Source organism: Mauremys reevesii, linkage group 16 (assembly GCF_016161935.1).
Source record: "Mauremys reevesii isolate NIE-2019 linkage group 16, ASM1616193v1, whole genome shotgun sequence".
NCBI classification, from domain to species: domain Eukaryota; kingdom Metazoa; phylum Chordata; order Testudines; family Geoemydidae; genus Mauremys; species Mauremys reevesii.
The window spans coordinates 41,532,193-41,551,151 of NC_052638.1; the positions used below are offsets into that span (position 1 = coordinate 41,532,193).

General features: G+C 48.8%; 1 protein-coding gene across 2 annotated transcripts in view; it reads left to right on the forward strand.

Annotated features, from left to right (window-relative positions):
- Positions 1-1,332: 1,332 nt before the first annotated feature.
- The window catches only part of TANGO6 (transport and golgi organization 6 homolog), an 84,281-nt gene continuing 66,654 nt past the window's right edge, over positions 1,333-18,959 (forward strand). For both annotated transcript variants that reach the window (XM_039502853.1, XM_039502854.1), the window contains exons 1-6: positions 1,333-1,539; positions 4,548-5,200; positions 10,662-10,778; positions 14,031-14,181; positions 15,517-15,653; positions 17,307-17,469. In XM_039502853.1, coding sequence (XP_039358787.1) covers positions 1,353-1,539; positions 4,548-5,200; positions 10,662-10,778; positions 14,031-14,181; positions 15,517-15,653; positions 17,307-17,469 — 1,408 coding nt within the window. In that variant the 5' untranslated portion in view covers positions 1,333-1,352. The remainder of the gene's footprint in view (positions 1,540-4,547; positions 5,201-10,661; positions 10,779-14,030; positions 14,182-15,516; positions 15,654-17,306; positions 17,470-18,959) is intronic.

Below are 18,959 nucleotides of genomic sequence, written 5' to 3' on the forward strand. Positions count from 1 at the left end.
TTTTTGGGTCTTTTTCTTATATAGGCTTCTCTGGCTTCTATTAACCCCCTCTCCACCCCCCCAACACCCCACCCCACGTGTCCCGATTTTTCACGTTTGCTGTCTGGTCACCCTACTCCCACACTGCGGCAGCCCCCGAGCTGGGGCTGGGAAGGAGGGGGGGGGTCTCCCTGCCAGTGGCAGCCCTGGAGCTGAGGAAAGTCACCTCTTTCTCTGGCTGCCGCAGCCCTGCTCATCTCATTGGGGGGAGGAATAGCTCAGTGGTTTGAGCATTGGCCTGCTAAATCCAGGGTTGTGAGTTCAATCCTTGAGGGGGCCACTTAAGGATCTGGGGCAAAAATTGGTCCTGCTAGTGAAGGCAGGGGGCTGGACTCGATGACCTTCCAGTTCTAGGAGATTGGTATATCTCCAATTATTATTATAAATTCCTCCCAGTCCCTCTTCTCACCCCACTGCCCCCTCCCACGTACCTCTTATTCCCCCCAAGGTCATCACCTCACCTCACAAGTGTGTGTTCTCCAGGGTCCAGGCACCTAATTAGTGGAGCCACGCCTGCGCCCTTCATTGTGTTGTGTGTGGCCTGGCCACCAAGGCGCGCAGCTCAGAGGGAACTATCCACGGACCCCCTGAATGGAGCTCACAGCATAGGTGCCAACTTCCGCTGGTGCCGGTGGGTGCTCAACCCCCTGGCCCTGCCCCTATTCCAACCCCTTCCCCAAATCCTGGCCCCGCCTCCTCCCGAGTGCAGGGTTCCAGCTCCTCCCCCTCCCTCCCAGGGCTCCTTATGCCACCAAACAGCTGTTTTGTGGGGGCAAGCGCTGGGAGGTAGGAGGGACGAGGTGGCGGGCTCAGGGGAGGAGGCGGAGGTGGGGCGGGGCGGGGAGCTTGGCTGCCTTTTCCCAGTGGGTGCTCCAGCCGGGCGGGAAGAGCCAAGCCCTGAACCACGCTACAAGCCACGTGCATCTGACGAAGTGGGTCTTCACCCACAAAAGCTCATGCTCCAATACGTCTGTTAGTCTATAAGGTGCCACAGGACTCTTTGCTGCTTTTACAGATCCAGACTAATGCGGCTCCCCCTCTGTTACACTATAAGCTAACTAACTGCGCATGGTCAGACCCTCCCAAGATGGCGGTAGGCCAGTCCTCCCCTCCCCCTACGGGGCTGCGCTGGTCAAACCCTCCCAAGATGGCGGTAGGGCCAGTCCTCCCCTCCCCCTAAGGGGCTGCGCTGGTCTGACCCTCCCAAGATGGCGGTAGGCCAGTCCTGCCCCCAGTAACTCTGAAATGGTCTGACCCTCCCAAGATGGTGGGAATACAGCCCCGTGGGGCTGCCTTAGTCTGACCCTCCCAAGATGGCGGTAGGGCCAGTCCTCCCCTCCCCCTACGGGGCTGCGCTGGTCAGACCCTCCCAAGATGGCGTCTCGGTGCGCTATTGTGCGCAGCCGCAGTGGGCACGGAGCGCTATGGCCGAGAGTTTGAAGCTGGAGCGGGTAGTGGAGGCGCTGGCGCTGCTGCTGGGGAGGCCCGAAGGAGGTGCCGGTGAGAGGGGCCGCTCCCTTCAGCGGGTGGGGACTGTGGGGCTCGCATATTGGGGTCCCCCCCGCAGGAGACCCCCGCCCCCCATTGCCCTGAGCGGGCCCCCCCGCCCCTCCCTCACAGTGGGACCCCCCCTGCCTGGTCCTCGTTCGCCACCGTGGGGGAGGCCCCCCCTTTTCTTGCACCCCCTTCTCACGAAGGCTCTTCTGGCCCCTTTCATATCTGCTCCCCAGGCCTCCTGTCCTGTCCCCTGCACCCCCCAGGCTTGTTTGGGGGGGCAGGTGGCTGGCTGCACCTGCCCTGTGGGGTTTGGGACAAAGCCCTGCAGCGCGGCCTAGCTGCTTGTCTGTGGGGCTGGATGTGGGCAGGGTGCTTTACCCCAAAGAAATCACACTCCTCTGCTGCGTGCACCTCTGGGCCTGACCCGCCAAACCTGGCTTTCCGAGCAAAAAGAACAGGAGGACTTGTGGCACCTTAAAGACTAACAAATTTATTTTAGCATGAGCTTTCGTGAGCTGCAGCTCACTTCTTCGGATGCAGTGTGCTTTGTTAATGGAGCTGTCACACGCTGGGCTGTGGGGCGCTTTAGGGAATGAAAGAAATCAGAGACATATTGTAGCAGAGAGAGGAGCAAGTGAGGGAGGTGTAGGAAAGAAGAGTTCTCCACTGAGATCTGAAATGAAGGGGTGGCTGAATGCCTGAGGTGGAGAGATCCAGGGAAGCTATCCAGAGGAACAGGCTTCTGCACTTCAGGGTGGTGAGATGTGGGGTAGGGGGAAAGACAAAATGCCAAGAGGGGAGTTCTGCACAGGTCTGGCCAGCCTGTTGTGTTCTCAGAGCTCTGAGGCTAGCACTGTTTGGATAGAGCTGTGCCCTCATAAGAACTAGATTCATCCCCCAACAGAAAGCTATAAGGCTATTGCAGATATCTAGGTTGGTGCACATGATTTTTAAATTAAAACCATATGCACTTTTTCTTATTTAACTGTAGGACAATATTGACTATATTAAGGTTAAGTTGGGGAAAAGGAAATAAATCTACTTCATCGCTATGGCTGCAGGAACAAATACCAGCCACAGGGATGTGGCTGACTACAATACAAATACAGAAATGTTAATCCGATACAGAATGTCATTCCAACAGCTGTTTGAGGAAAGGTGGACTGAATGGGACAAATTGATAAATCACAGATAAACACTTTTTCAGAACAGTGTGTATTCCTACAGTCCCTCATAACTCACTCTGTCTCAGTTCTGCTGGGTTCCTGTACTTTTAGTGTTGTTATCGCCTCTTTTAATGCTGGAGGAAGACGCTGGGATAATAAAGAACCTGTACTGTTGACAGTTCTGTTTGTTTTTAATTAAAAGTTAATAACTGGTAGAGCAGTTGTCTAAGAGATTGTGCTGGTGAATGACCCGTATGGGAGCAGCCTCAAGGACTCCACTCTGCTTCTGAATTCCCCAGGCTAGTAAGGCACCGATCAGCATTGTGCCAAGGAGGTAACCTGAGTCGGAGAGAATACGAGAATGTTTTTCTCTACCCAATTCTAGTAGTTGCTGCTCTTCCAGTGGGTGATATGGAATTACTTCAATCCACATTTCTGTTCGATGCAAACTTTTCTTAGGCTTTCGCGTAACTTGCAGCCTCCAGTTTTTCTCCCATCCCAAAGTGCAGTTTGAAAGGCTGCCTCTTTGTCTGGTGAGGATGGATGTTGACCAGCAAGGGTATGACTATGCAGCATTTTGGCACAAGCCTCCCAGCATGGATTGATAGACTCAGGCTGGGGGGCTCACACTAGTACATTACAAATAGCTGTGTAAGTAGTGCTTTGACGTTGGGGCTCAGGCTCTGAAGCGTGCAGGGTGGGCTTCAGAGCCCAAGTTCCAGCCTGAGCCACCACTTTAAAGCACTGTCTATACAGCTATTTTTAGAGCACTAGCACTTGCCCTGGGTTGGGAGACTGGCTCAGGAAGGCTGTGTAGGCATACCCAAGTGGGGAAAAGGCAACAACTCCTGATATTTATTTTCACCCAATGGATTGGGGAGGGCAGTTTCTCACCAATTATCAGAGGGCAAGAGAGTCTCTTTCTCCTTCTGTATCTTCCTGCGTCATGGAAGAGGTACCAAGTCTTTTTACCAAACTCTTTACGTGCAGTGCACAGGTACCAAGCTCTTGCTTGGTGAGTTCCATGTTGGTAGTTTCTTGCTAACCCAGATAAGCAACAATGTGGTGCCCCCATAATCCCTCTGAGACAGGGATTGTCTCTTTATCTGGCCCTGTGCAACGGGGCCCAATCCTGGCTACTATGACATAAATGTTCATTATCATGTCTGCACCCCTGACCTTAAAACGTCTCCCAGGTTTCCTACAGGCCCAGACACCCTGCTTTCAACTGCTCCTTCTATCTGTCTGTCTGCTTTGTCACTCCCAGTTTCTCTCTTCTCAGAGTATGTCTACACTGCAAAGTTGTCACAAAACTTTTGTCTTTCACAGGTACTTAAAACACCCCCCCCCCCGAAAGACAGAAGCTTTGCTGATGTAAGAGGCAGTGTGATCTGCCGACAAAGCTAACCCCGCTTGCGGAGCTGGAAGTATTTTGCTGGCAAAAGTGCTGACAGAATACCAACAATGAGCGTTTACACACGCTGACTTTTAGCGACAAGGCTGCGTGATGTAGACAAGCAGTCAGTTTTTCTGTGTTCTGCCTTCCCCATGCCTCACAAACACAAAACAGTACTCAGCAAAACCCCTCTGACTCTTAGCCCAAGAACTCTTGGGCAGGTTCACAGCCCCCTTTTGCCTTGTGATTAATTTATGCAGACATTTATGTTAATAGGTATGTTCACACCCAGGCTCACTGAGGTTAATGATCCAAGGAGTGACCAGAACTTCTCAGCAGAACACTAATCATAGCAGCTAAGGGAGGGACATTATATGGCTTAGTGGAGGGCAGGTGCTCCGCTCTCGCAATCCTTGTACTGTGCTTGACCTATTTGTTTTCCCTTTTAGGAACAGATTCAGGTTCTCTCCAGACGGCAAAACATGCAGCTCTGCTCGAAACCTTAAACTCCAACTTGGCTGCTTTAGAGGAAAAGCTTGGTCAGGATCCCCAGTGGAATGAACTGCGGAGCTTGAGAGCTGAAGTCAGAGAGCAGGCTGCTTGGCTAGAAAGCTCTACAGATGTGACCTGGAGTTTTACTTGTCAAGTCCTGCTATTACTGCTGAGTCTGAAAAAGTGCATGATCCTCCTAGCTGCTGCTTATCATCCAGCCAAACCAAACCCTAGGACCGCCGAAGCTGCTCCTGCTCTCAGCCCTGACACGCTCAGTATCTCCCAGCAGAAGACTGTTCAGTCTGCATTGCAGTTTGTGATTACCTTGGGCCTTTGTCCATATCTCTTGCCTGGGGTTGGAATCCCGCTGAAGCACAGGACAGAGTTCAGTGCTGTTGTTCAGGATGTGGTATCTCCCCATGCTGCCCCCAGTGCTCTGCATCGGCTCTATGCCAGCTGTACTGCACTGCTGCAGATTGCACAGCACCCATCTTTGGGCAGCCTCATCCTTACCCGCCACCTTGGGGACCTCATCGCAGGTCTGTGCCAGCTTGGATTCTGCCCGATCAAAGGAAAGGGGGAGCAAGCCAGGCCACTGGAGCAACTAAAGGTGTGTGTTCTGATTGGAATGTCCTGCCTTAATTTTGCGTATAGGCCCCATCCTGTAGCTTCCATTTTTCTGGGGCAAAGACAACTGTCTGGAAGGGACATAAAACCTTGTGCTTCAGGGAGCAAGATGAGACCTTCCTTGGGGGGCAGATTATCCCATATCTGCCTTCTGTGTGGTGTCTTGCACCTTCCTTTGAAGCAGCTGGTACCAGTGACTGTCCTAGACAGGATACTGGGCTAGCTGAACCGCAAATCTGATCCTGTCATAAGAACATAAGAATGGTCATACTGGGATGGACCAGTGCTCCATCTAGCTCAGTATCCTGTCTTCTGATAGTGGCCAGTGCCAGAGGCTTCAGAGGGAGTGAACAGAACCGGGCAGTTTATGGAGTGATCCATCCACCATTGTCCAGTCCCAGCACCTGGCAGTCAAAGGCTTAGGGACATCTATGCGTGCGGCTGCATCCCCGACCATCTTGGCTAGTAGCCATTGATGGACCTGTCCTCCATGAACTTTATTTAATTCTTTTTTGAACCCAGTTATTCTTTTGGCCTGGGCAACATCTCCTGGCAACAAGTTCCACAGGTTGACTGTGTGTTGTGTGAAGAAGTGCTTCCTTTTGTTTGTTTTAAAACTATTAATGGGTGACCCCTGGTTCTTGTTTTATGTGAAGGAGTAAATAACACTTCCTTATTCACTTTCTCCATAGCATTCATGATTGTATAGACCTCTATCATATCCCCTTCTTAGTCGTCTCTTTTCTAAACTGAAGTCTTTTTAATCTCTTCTCACATGGAAGCTGTTCCGTACTCCTAATAATTTTTTGTTGCCCTTCTCTGTACTTTTTCCAATTCTAATAGATCTGTTTTTCGATGGGGCACCCGAGCTGTGTGCAGTGTTGAAGGTGTGGTATTGAAGGCGTACCATGGATTTATAGAGTGGCATTATGATATTTTCTGCCTTATTATCTATCTCTTTCCTAATGTTTTCTACCATTCTATTTGCTTTTTTGACTGCTGCTGCACATTGAGCAGAATGTTTTCAGAGAATTGTCCACAAAGACTCCAAGATCTCTTTCTTGAGTGGCAACAGCTAATTTAGACCCCATCAATGTGTATTTATAGTTGGGATTAAGTTTTCCAATGTGCATTAATTTGCATTTCTCAAAATTGAATTTAATCTGCCATTTTGTTGCCCAGTCATTCAGTTTTGTGAGACTCTTTTGTAACTCTTCGCAATCTGGTTTGGACTTGACTATCTTGATACTTTCGTATCATGTGCAAACTTTGCCACCTCGCTGTTTACCCCCTTTTTCCAAATTGTTTGTGAATATGTTGAACAGCACTGGTTCCAGTACAGATCCTTGGGAGACGCCATTATTTACCCTTCATCACCAGGAAAACTGACCATTTATTTCTACCCTTTTTTCCATAGGTTTTAACCATTTACTGAACCATGAAAGGACTTTCCCTCTTACCCCATGACTTGCCTCTTTTGCTTAAGAGCTGTTGGCAAGGGACCTCGTCAAGGGATTTCTGAAAGTCTAAGTACACTATATCTACTGGATTACCCTTGTCCACATGTTTGTTGACCCTCTCAGAGAATTGTAAGAGATTGATAGGGCATGGTTTCCCTTTTGAAAAGCCGTGCGGACTCTTTCCCAACATATTGTGTTCACCTACCTGCCTGATAATTGTGTTCTTTACTAAGTTTCAACCAGTTTGCCCGGTACTGAAGTGAAGCTTACTGGCCTGTAATTGCCAGGATCTCCTCTGGAGCCTTTTTTAAAAATAGGCGTTACATTAGCTATTTGCTTGTCATCTGGTACAGAGACTGTTTTAAGTGAGATGTTACACACCACAGTTAGTAGTTCTGCCATTTCATATTTGAGTTCCTTCAGAACTCTTGGGTGAATTCCATCTGTTCCTGGCGACTTATTACTGTTTAATTTATCAATTTGTTCCCAAAACATCTGTACTGACACCGCAATCTGGGACAGTTCCTCAGATTTGTCACCTAAAAAGAATGACTCAGGTGTGGGAATCTCCCTCACATCCTCTGCAGTGAAGGACCCATGCAAAGAATTCATTTAGTTTCTCAGTAACAGCCTTGTCTTCCTTGAGTGCTCCTTTAGCGCCTTGCTCGTTCAGTGACCCCACTGATTGTTTGCCAGGCTTCCTGCTTCTGATGTAATTAAAAAAAAAGTTTGTGGTTAGCTTTTATGTCTTTGGTTAGTTCTTCAAATTCTTTTTTGGCCTGCCTGGACTTGCCAGAGTTTGTGTTTCTTTCTATTGTCCTCAGCAGGATTTGATTTCCAATTTCTAAAGGATGTCTTTTTGTCTCAAACCTCTTCTTTGACTCTGTTTAGCTGGGCTGGCATTTTTTTGGGTCCTCTTACTGTTTTTCTTTCATTTGAGGTATACATTTAGGTTGGGTCTCTCTTACTGTGTTTTTATAAAGTTTTTATGCAGCTTACAGGCATTTCGCTCTTGTGACCGTTCCTTTTAATTTCCATTTAACTAGCCTCCTCATTTTTGTGTAGGTCTTTCTTTTTTTAAGCGAAATGCTACTGTGGTGGGTTTCTTTGGTATTTCCCCCACTACAAGAAGGTTAAATTTAATTACATTATGGTCAGTATTGCCAAGCGGTTCAAATATATTCATTTCTTGGACCAGATCCTGTCCCCTACTTAGGACTAAATCAAGAATTGCTTCTCTCTCTGTGGGATCCAGGACTAGCTGCTCCAAGAAGTAGCCATTACTTGTGTCTAGACATTTTATTTCTGAGATGACATGTTCCTAGTCAATATGTGGATAGTTGAAATCCCCCATTATTATTGGGTCTTCTGTTTTGGTAGCCTCTCTAATCTCCCTGAGCATTTCTCAATCATTGTCACCATCCTGGTCAGGTGGTTGGTGGTATATTCCTATTGCTGTAGTCTTATTATTCAAGCATGGAATTACTATCTATAGAGATTCTATGGTACAGTTTAATTCATTTAAGACTTTTACTGTATTTGACTCTGTGCTTTCTTTCACATATAGTGCCACTCCCCCACCAGTGTGACCCACTCTGACATTCCTATATATTTTGTAACCTGATATTACCGGATCCCATTGATTATCCTCATTCTACCAAGTTTCTGTGATTCCCATTATATCAGTATCCTCATTTAATACCAGGCGGTCAAGTTCACCCCTCTTACTATTTAGACTTCTTGCATTTGTATCCAAGCACTTATAAAATGAGTCTGCCTTTGAGTGATGTAATTGAATGGGACTCTTCTTTGTTGTCTCTCTTCAGTTCCTACCTGTACTTTGTCTACTTCTGTCCTCTGCTCTTTACAGGATATAGAATATTCCCTTTAATAAATCCTCCCATGCGGGATGTATGAATCATGTGCTCCTCTGCACCTATCAGTTTCCCTCACTCCTTAGTTTAAAAACTCCTCTGTGACCTTTTTAATTTTACATACCAGCAATCTGGTTCCATTTTGGTTTTGGTGGAGCCCATCCTTCCTGTATAGGCTTCTCCTTTCCCAAAAGAGTCCCCAGTTCCTAATAAACCTAAATCCCTCCTCCGAACACCATTGTCTCATCCACTCATTGAGACCCTGTAGTTCTGCCTGTCTAACTGGCCCTGCATGTGACACTGGAAACATTTCAGAGAATGCTACCATGGAAGTCCTGGACTTCGCTCCTCTCCAACCCTACGCATAAAACTGTCTAAACGTCTTGAGAGGTCTACAACCTTTGCACCTGCAGGCAATTCACCATATGGTTCTCCTGGTCATCAAAACCCCACTATTTATATTTCTAATAATCAAATCCCCCATTACTATTACCTGCCTCTTCCTAATAACAGGGGCCCTCTACCCCGGAAAGGTATCCTCAGTGTGAAAGAATACTATGACATCATCTGGAAGGAGAGTCCCAGCTGTGGGATTGGTTCCCTCCACTCCAGCTTGATGTTCCCCTTCCCTGAGACTTTCCTCCTCCTCCGCAACACAGAGGCTGTCACAGTGGGGGGGGTGGAACCGCTTTACTTTGAGCTTGTCTACACTACAAAAGTAGGTCGACCTGCAGCCAACACAGTAATTAAATCGGCTGTTGGTATCCACACTACCCTCCTTTTGCCGATGGTGCGCATCCTCATCGGGAGCGCTTGCACTGACTGAAGTGGGGCATTGTGATAGCCGCACAGGATTCACAGCTGGAACCCTCCTCCCGCCTCAGGGCTGACAGTGCCAGTTGTGAGCCAGGCACAGGGCTCCATTTCACAGTTGACATTCTTGTCAGTTTCCGGCTGCTATTATTTCACTTTTCCTCTCTGGCTGTCAGCTGGATTCCTGCCCTGGGGCTGACAACCAGAGCCAGAGAGGAAATGTGAAATAGTAGCAGCCCTGAAACTGACAAGAATGTCAATTTCACAGCTGGTAGGCTCCTTTCTGTGAAATTGAGCCTGGGGTGGGTCTTGCATCTTAGACTGTCAGCCCTGGGGTGTGGGTGGGATGTTCCCATTGTAAGCTCTGCTGCCAGGGCTGACACCCGGGAGGAGGGATTGAAAACCAGGAGCCCCGTCGCCACCTCCCAGTGAGGGATGGGGGGGAGGAGAGCCCAAGCCCGGGCTCCTTCCTCCTCCCCACTGCCCAATCCCTCACTGGGAGGTGGCAGCGGGGCTCCGGGTTGGCAGCCACCCGACAGTGGGGCTCTGTGCTGTCAGGGCTCCAGCTGTGAGTCCTGTGCTGGGCTGACAGCCAACAGGCAATGTAAGTAATGCAGTGACTGCACAGACACTGTCTCACCCTACTACATCAACCTGAGTGCTACGCCTCTCGCAGAGGTGGGGTTATTAGGTCAGCGTAGTGGGCATCTTACATTGGTGGGTGCAACGTTCTAGTGTAGACACTTACAGAGTCAGGCCAAGGTAAGCTGTACTGTAGCCCAGGCCTTTGTCCCGCAAAGTCTCATGTGTATCTTGTGTCTCTCTTAGCTCCCCCAGTTCAGAAACTCTTGTCTCAAAAGCTCATATTGGGTCTCTGAGAGCCACAAACTGCTTGCACCAAATGCACATACACCACCCGTCCACAAGGCAAGTAATCGCTGCATTCAGTGTAATAAACAGGATAGACCCCACTCGGATGGACTTCTGCCTGCACTGCTTTTACTCTTGCAGGGTTGTTTTGTGTGTTTGTTCTTTGAGTGTGTGTGGGGCAGGTCCCGGGTAACAGTTGTTCCTGAACAGGTTTTGTTTATATTTGCCTTGACTAAAAAACACCCTGTGTCAAACAGAATTTAGAATGGTGTCTCGATAGCACCTGGATGTTTCCCAATCGATGACCTAGAAGTTGCTAATGGTCCAGTAGAGGGAGCCAGAACCTAGCAAAATTCATACCCGATGCTGCTTTACTGTTTGCCTGTGCTGCATTAATATTCCAGCACAGAGACCTGTTATTTTTCAGGGCCTTACAGAAGAGCAGCGAACCCACTGCAGGGAGGCCTTGAAGAGTGTCTTGGATCGAGTCTACCAACCCCTAGTGGTCCGGGAACTGCTTGTTCTCCAGGGTGGATCCAAACAGGTACCGAGGCTGCCAACTGGTTCTGTAGCTGGGTGGGGGAAGGGAATCTGACTCATGTGGCTGTCTCCAGTGCCTGCACCTTCCAGTGGTACAGGAGCTGGACTATGATATGCTAGAGCAGGGGTGGGCAAACTTTTTGGCCTGAAGGCCACATCTGGGTATGAAAATTGTATGGTGGGCCATGAATGCTCCCGAAATTGGGAGTTGGGGTGCGGGAGGGGGTGAGGACTCTGGCTGGGGGTGCAGACTCTGGGGTGAGGCCAGAAATGAGGAGTTCAGGGTGTGGGAGGGGGCTCTGGGCTGGGGGTTGGAGTACGGGGTGTGTGTGTGTGTGTGAGGGCTCCAGCTGGGGGTGCAGGCTCTGGGATGGGGCTGGGGATGAGCGGTTTGGGGTGCAGGAGGGTGCTCGAGGCTGGGACCGAGGGGTTTGGAGGGCAGGAGAGTGATCAGGGCTGGAGCAGGGGGATGGGTCACGGGAGGAGGTCAGGGGTACAGGCTCCAGGCGATGCTTATCTCAAGCAGCTCCTGGAAGCAGCAGCCTGTCTCCCCTCTGGCTCCTGCGCGTAGGGGCCAATGGGAGCTGCAGAGCTGGCACTTGGAGCTGGGGCAGAGTGCGGAGCCCCATGGCTACCCCTACATGTAGGAGCTGGATGGGGGACATGCTGCTGCTTCTGGGAACCACGGCACATGCAGAGTGGGGCAAGCCCCCGACCCCGCTCCCCAATGGGAGCTCGAGGGCCGGATTAAAAGTCTGACAGGCCAGATGTGGCCCCCGGGCTGTAGTTTGCCCACCCCTGTGCTAGAGCATTAAACTGTGATTTCCTAGCTACCTGTCCGACCAGTGGGATGAAGATATGGGGCTTGGAATTTGCTGCAGAGACTTGCATTTGGAAGCTTTGTTTTATTTTTATTCAAGCTACATACAAGGAGTGAATCTATTTTCTTGAAAAGATAATAGAAGCACAGAAGCTTGTTCCCTAGAGAAGATGGTGCCATGGATCCATCCTTCCTATGTTGCTTCACCAAGTATAATGCTGTGTCAGCAGGGATGAATCTGGCTCATTGTGGTGGTTTGTATGCTCCTGACAAACCAGCTGAATTTGTGCTAAATATGCACTGACAGCTACTTCTCCACTCTGAGATTGGCTGGGCTATTTGTCCTAGAACCTTGGCTATCTTACTAGTCATGAATAATGCAAAAATATGTTAATAAAACATTGTGGATTAGAATATTAATGCGCAAAAATCAGCAAAATTGTGGCTCCTACAGCAACAGCGACCCTGTCACACTGAACATAAATATTTATGTCTTAAAATAGTAATAAAAATCCTACTTGTGATGCCTGCAATAAAGCAGAGTTGCTGTGAGAGCCATAACTTGGAATAAGTTAATTTTTGTGCATTTACCCTTGTAGCTGGGATACAGAGCTTCTGACTACAGCTCCACACTTTCTTCTTTGCAAAAAAATTGTTCAGCGAAACACCTTGTACGCTTTGGGTGCTCTATGAATAGTAAATAGAAATTCCTGGCAATGCTTTGTTCATCGGGTTAGGTGTGCTTTGCCCTAGAACTCCCCAGAGTGTGTGTGTACCGTTGGCTTCCGTCAAAGCCAGTACAGCACCAGTTCAGTTTGTAGTCTGTCAAGCTTCCAATATGACTGTCCTTCTGGTGAAGTGTCTTGTCCTGTAACTTTCCTATGTCACTCTGGCAAAACAGGCATTGCTTTCTCTTCAGGCTATGTGGCACCCAAAGCGTACAAGCGTACCCAATTCCTGATTTCAGTCTGTACAGGACCTCTGCGAAAAGACTGTTGTTTGGCTTTAAATGAACAGAGGCATTGAAACTAGATGCATGTCTTTCCTCCATGTAGCAATTTAAACTAGGCCATGTTTCAGGGTGCTCTGTGGGGCTGTAAACTGGGAGAACCAGGGGAATTCAGCACACTGAGAACAATGTTACTGTCAGGAATTCAGTGTACCACATCTGGTGAAACAAGAGAAATCTGAGTCTTGTCTTAAAACCCTAATGCACAGCATCATCCTCCTAATGCATGGCACAGTATTGCCCCTAAATTGGAATTGTGCATTCAGAAATGCTTGGATTATACTGCTAGATTTACCGGCAAGGAGAATATTATATTTTCCTTTCAAGAATCTTTATAGAGTCCTTTAAATACACTTTCTAATTGCTTTTCTGTTTAGTGTCAGCAGTATTCTTGTGCTCCAACTGTATAGTGTTATGCTGATCCATCTATTTAAGTTTGTTAATCAAAGTTGATAAATTTGAGCTGCAACTGTTTTCACTTAGCACTGCAGGCTTAAAGGGAAGGCAGCGGCTCATTAAAGAAAGCTGCTGTCCAGGATGGAGGTTGCTCCTCTCCCTCTGGAGTGGGTAAAGCAACATGAAAGAACAGTCCGTTGAAGGATTCGGGGTGTCAGATCTCATTAAATAAAGCAGCTGGACACTTCTGATCAGTTCTGACCTGGGTTGCCAGTAGCCTTGAATCTGCACTGATCCGTTCTTATTTGATCTTTGGTCCTCCATAAATACCCTGTGTGTTTAATGTAGCTGTTTAACATGAAAGTGAGGGCTGCCTTGTAAAGAGAAAGGTGAGAGAATCCCCCGAGCTACTTTCTCAGTAAAGCAAACATACATCCGCCTTTCCACTGTTGATATGGCAGCTGACAGCAAACGCTGTCCATGCAGACTGCGTGATTTCTAGGATTGCACACTCTAGATGTCACTGCCATTTCTACTGGAACAGCACCTGTCCTAATACTGAGGCACACTGGGGTTGTTTCCTTTCTTGACCACATAACCTATAGTTTGTATTGTCTGTCTTCTCAGCACAGTGTGCGTTATTACTGTGCCCAGCAGTCACTGGAGTTGGACTCGCTCTTCTCTTGAGCGCAATGAGCCCTGATTCATGCTGAGAACCCCCTGTGTGTATCACTGGTAGTGAGACAGTCAAAGCTGACGTGTAACCCAGGAGACACTAATTTAGGGAAAGAAATCCCTGCATGGAGGAGAGGCTCCTGGGATGCTCAGCCCACCTAATTAAACCCTAATTATTTTGGTGCCATTAGGTGGTGAAATGATTTATAGAAAATTCCCCTCTGTGTTGTGTTCCTGCCATCACATACAGATCAAAGCCCTTCAGGACAGAGAGCATGTCATTTTGCACATCTGTGAGTGCTGGCACCATTCTCTAAAGAAAATACATTTCCAATCCCCTCTCCGTATCCTTTCAGGGCTTGCAGCCCCCTGGACAAGAGGTGAAGCAGCCGCTTGCCCAAGCCCCAGCTTGGCTTCGGCATCTCTGCGGACAGCTGCTCTCGGAGAGGCTGATGAGACCCAGTGGGGTTCAGGCTGTTGTCCGGGGCATCATGGAGGGAGCAGGAAGTAAGTATGTTGCTCAGACACTGTCATTTCTGTTTCACAGATTATGAGTGAAATGAGACTTCCAGAGTGGGTCAGAGATCTTCCCATCTGATGAAATAACAAGCTGGAATAGCATTATGGGGACCCTCCCATAAGAGATGTCCTCTTATTAGAGAGAGAGAGAGACGCACAAGCACACACGTGTTATGATTGCTTCTGGTCTTAAAAAGGGAGTACTGAGCTCCTGAACTTCAAGACACCTTTTGTCAGGGCTTGTTGTTACGTTTCTGGAACTGGAAACGTCTACACTTAATACAAGAACTAGGGGTCACCAAACGAAATTAATAGGCAGCAGGTTTAAAACAAATAAAAGGAAGTTCTTCTTCACGCAGCGCACAGTCAACTTGTGGAACTCCTCACCTGAGGAGGTTGTGAAGGCTAGGACTATAACAGCGTTTAAAAGGGGACTGGATAAATTCATGGTGGCTAAGTCCATAAATGACTATTAGCCAGGATGGGTAAGAATGGTGTCCCTAGCCTCTGTTCGTCAGAGGATGGAGATGGATGGCAGGAGAGAGATCACTTGATCATTGCCTGTTAGATTCACTCCCTCTGGGGCACCTGGCATTGGCCACTGTCGGTAGACAGATACTGGGCTAGATGGACCTTTGGTCTGACCCGGTACGGCTGTTCTTATGTTCTTACAGTTATTGACAAAATATAAATAAAATGACACAACCTAGGGCAAAAATACCTGTGTATATGAAATGCCAGTTCCTCACTCTTGTGAAGAGTACGTTTGTTTTTAAAGATCTGTATTATTGATCTTTTTATTAGTGCCTATTTCTGTAAAGGGCATTGGTGCACGGGAACAGTGCTCTATGTTAGTAAATCATACTCATCTGGAGAGGAGTGAGATCGATTCCACACCCAGTAGGGTTTGGGATCTCAAGGCCTGCCAGTTAGCTCAGGAAGGGGTTTCTCGCTAAGACTAGGTGAACGTGATGTCAGGGACTTGTGTTCCATAGCCTGCACTCCCAGAGCCCTGGCCAGGGTGGTCAGAGTCTTGCGCTGTGGCTCTCTGAGAGGGACTTGAGATCAGCACCTGCCTCCAGTGCTTGGCTGTTATGCTTGTGAGTGGGAGTTGACTGCTGGAGTCCGAGGCCTTTGATAACACATTGTTCCCTTCCTCCAAAGCAGCAAGGCAGTCACCTGAAAGACGCCTGGGCTGAGGAGATGGTTAAAAACAAAAATCCGACTTTTAGCCTTAAACGTCTGGCTGTAGGGAAAACCTGAACTGTTGTTTGGAAAGCCCAAGTCTAATGGGGTCTGTGTCCTGCTCTCCTTTGCTTTCAGCCGGGTCAGCTGGTGGCAGCAGCGCTGAAGCAGCAGCTGCAGACTGGAGAAAGTGTGACATGGTTGCTAGGATCTTGGCCTCCTGTCCTCAGCAATCTCTGTCCCTGGAGGATTACTACAGACAGGTGTGCCCACAGGTATGCCCTTCAGTCCCCGTTCTCACCAGAGCATGTCTGCAGTGCCTGTGAGCAGGGGATTGTGTGCTTAGCCCATAGTCCCTCAGTATGAAATACCCTTGCCTCCCTAGCTAGGGGATTGTGTGCTTAGCCCATAGTCCCTCAGTATGAAATACCCTTGCCTCCCTAGCTAGGGGATTGTTAGTGTTGTGAGTGTGATCCAGTACAGAGCACGCCGGGCCGAACTGGAGAAGATTTGACTGGGGATCTGTAAACAGGAGAAATTCCCACCCTGCTCTGTGAACACACCATAGATCATCTAAACCAGGGGTTGGCAACCGTTCAGAAGTGGTGCCGAGTCTTCATTTATTCACTCTGATTTAAGGTTTTGCGTCCCAGTCATACATTTTAACATTTTTAGAAGGGCTCTTTCTATAAGCCTATAATACAGAACTAAACTAGTGTTGTATGTAAAGTAAATAAGGTTTTTAAAATGTTTAAGATTATTCATTTAAAATTAAATTAAAATGCAGAGCCCCCCGGACTGATGGCCAGGACCCGGGCAGTGTGAGTGCCACTGAAAATCAGCCCGCGTGCCGCCTTTGGCACGTGTGCCATAGGTTGCCTAGCCTGATCTAAACTTACCCCCTTTCCAGGATTTGGCTTTATGTGCCCCTTAAATAACCAAAATAATAACAAAACATAAGCTTCAGCTTCACCTTTCAGGAACTCTTCTGTCCTAGCTCCTAGTTCCCTCTGTCCTAGAGAAACTCCAAGTTACTGCCCCTCTTACAGCCTAGGAGCTAATGAGACCCACCTGCTAGCATAAGTTAGCAATAATTACCCTGCATTTTATGTGCGGTTCTAGCTCTGACCATGGGGTAACCCAACAGAGGAGCCCCACGCTCCGGTGTAGGGGGGACCTGTGGCTCTGTTACAGGCTCTTTCTGACCTAGGCTGATAGGCATTTGTTTCAGCTGATAAGTCAAACGATTTCTCTTTCTTTTACTTTTACTGTGTCCTCCTGAGCATTTCTCTTGCTGATCGCTGTCCATGGGCCCTTGTGTTTCCTTGATGACATGTCTTCAACATGAGTATCCTAGCTGGCCAAACTGCCTTCTCCCTTTGTGACTCACATGCTCTTCTTGTATCTTCTTTCATTTAAGGGTCTCAAATCCCTTTGTAAATGTGTATCAAATCTTAAACAAGCCTGTGAAGCATTACCCCACTTCAGAGGGTAAAGTGATGTGCAGAGAGTTTAGGAGATCTGTCCAAGACCGTACAGTCAGGAAGTAGAGAGTCTGGAATAGACCCCTGGAGCCTGATGCCTTCTCACTAGGCAACACTGCCCAAGCTATGAAAAGGTACTAGAATTAAGAAATGCTCCCCCATGGAGCTCTTGCTTCTTCTCAGCCCTTGCCCCCAAAATTGCTGCAGGTGTTGGTGTCCTAGCTCATCTCAGAAAAAAATTCCCTTATTTCCTCCCCCACTCTTCCCTGCAGCACATACTGTGGAGGAGCCCTGCCTCTGCCAGACTCATAGCTGAGATGTCTCCTCATGCATTGCACTCAGTTGAAATGAAGTTAATAGGGCTCCTCATTCTCATCTGTTGGCTAGAAGTTCGCTGCTCTCTCTGTTTCCTGACCTGTGTTGTATGTGTAATTTACATTCCAGATTCTAGACTTACTGCATATTCAGGAGAAGTTGACAGCACACCAGTTCCAGAGAGTTGCCACCACTGCCCTTCTCACCATGGCCAGAGAACGCCCTCAGCTGGCAGTGAAATATTTGCTCCATCCCATGCTAGCACCGCTTCTCCAGTGCTGGGATATAGCAGGTAACGGTCCATCTCTCTTGGTCATGTGGACCTGTAACATATCAGGCAAAACCTCTCACTTGAGAAGGGAAGATGGGTTTCTCTTTCTGTCATACGTCTGTGGGCTCATCGCCCTGAAACGAATCCCATGGAGTAATCTCTGCAGATCCAGGGTCCTAGTCCTTCCATCAAGGGTTCCTCTTGATTGGCTAGCTGGCTGCTCAGCGTCTAGGCTCAAACTGGAACATATAGAAAGAGGCATTGGTCCAGGAACACTTTGTTTTTATAGCCCGCTGAGACCTTTCCCTCTTTCTGGTTGTGCTGCTTAAGGAACAGCTGCGGGGATTGTATTTGAGAGACACGTCCCAGATTCGGATTCCACACCATGATAGCTACATATGTTCCATTCTTAAAAAGGTTTGGGGTGTGACTTCCTTCTCTGAAATCAGTCCCCCTCGTGCATGGAGGCCTGGTTTTCGCTGTGGGAAGTGATGGGAGGAGCGCAGTCTGTTTCTCGTGTGGCAGTGCTAGTGAGATGGATGATACCTTCCTGTGCTAAGTCACCTGCTATCAGAGGCTACATGATGTTCTGCAGTGCTTTGTTCGATCTCTACCACACTGTTAAATGACTCACGGGGCAGGGCTTCTGCTACTTCCGAAGTCTGAGGTGGTGTCGAGTGGTCCGTGGCAGGTTTCTGGTGGCCACCCTTCCTCCCAGCTGCTGGGGAGTGGGATGTCAGCCTCTGAGCAAGCAGAAAAACTTCTCCACTTTACATATTCTGACTTATATTTTTATAGGTTGCACATAACTCATAGTAACCCTTGCAAACAGTCAATTGTCCTGTCATCAGCAAGCAGTTCGTAGCCTAACATCAGCAAAACCTCATCATCAGGAACACCTGGAGCAGTGGTCTCCAGCCTTTTTACGCCCAAGATCACTTTTTGAATTTAAGGGCAACCCAAGATCTGCCCCGCTCCTTCCCCAAAGCCCGGCTCACTCCATCCCCCCTCTTTCTGTTACTTGCTCTCCCCCACCCTCCCTCACTTTCACCGGGCTGGCGTGTGGGCTTTGGGCTGGGGCAAGAGGTTCGCAGTGTGGGAGGCGGCTCTGGGCTGAGCCTTGGGCAGGGGGTTGGGGTGCAGGAAGGGGTGAGGGGTGCAAGCTCTGGGTGGGTGTTTGTGTGCAGGATGGGGCTCCGAGATGGGGCAGGGTGCTGGGGTACAGGAGGGAGTACAGGGTGCTGGCTCTGAAAAGGGGGTCAGGGCTGGGGCAGGGGGTTCGGGGTGCAGGAGGGGGCTTGGGGTGCTGGCTACGGGAGGGGGCTCAGGGCTGGGGGTTGGAATTTGGCCTCCCACTGGGCGGCACTTACCGCGGGCAGCTCTCAGTTGGCGGTGCAGCAAGGCTAAGGTAGGCTCCCTGCTTGCCCCGGCCCCATGCTGCTTCCGGAAGGATAGGGTTGCCAGATAGCAACTGTGAAAAAATGGAATGGGGTGGGGCGTAAAAGGCGCCT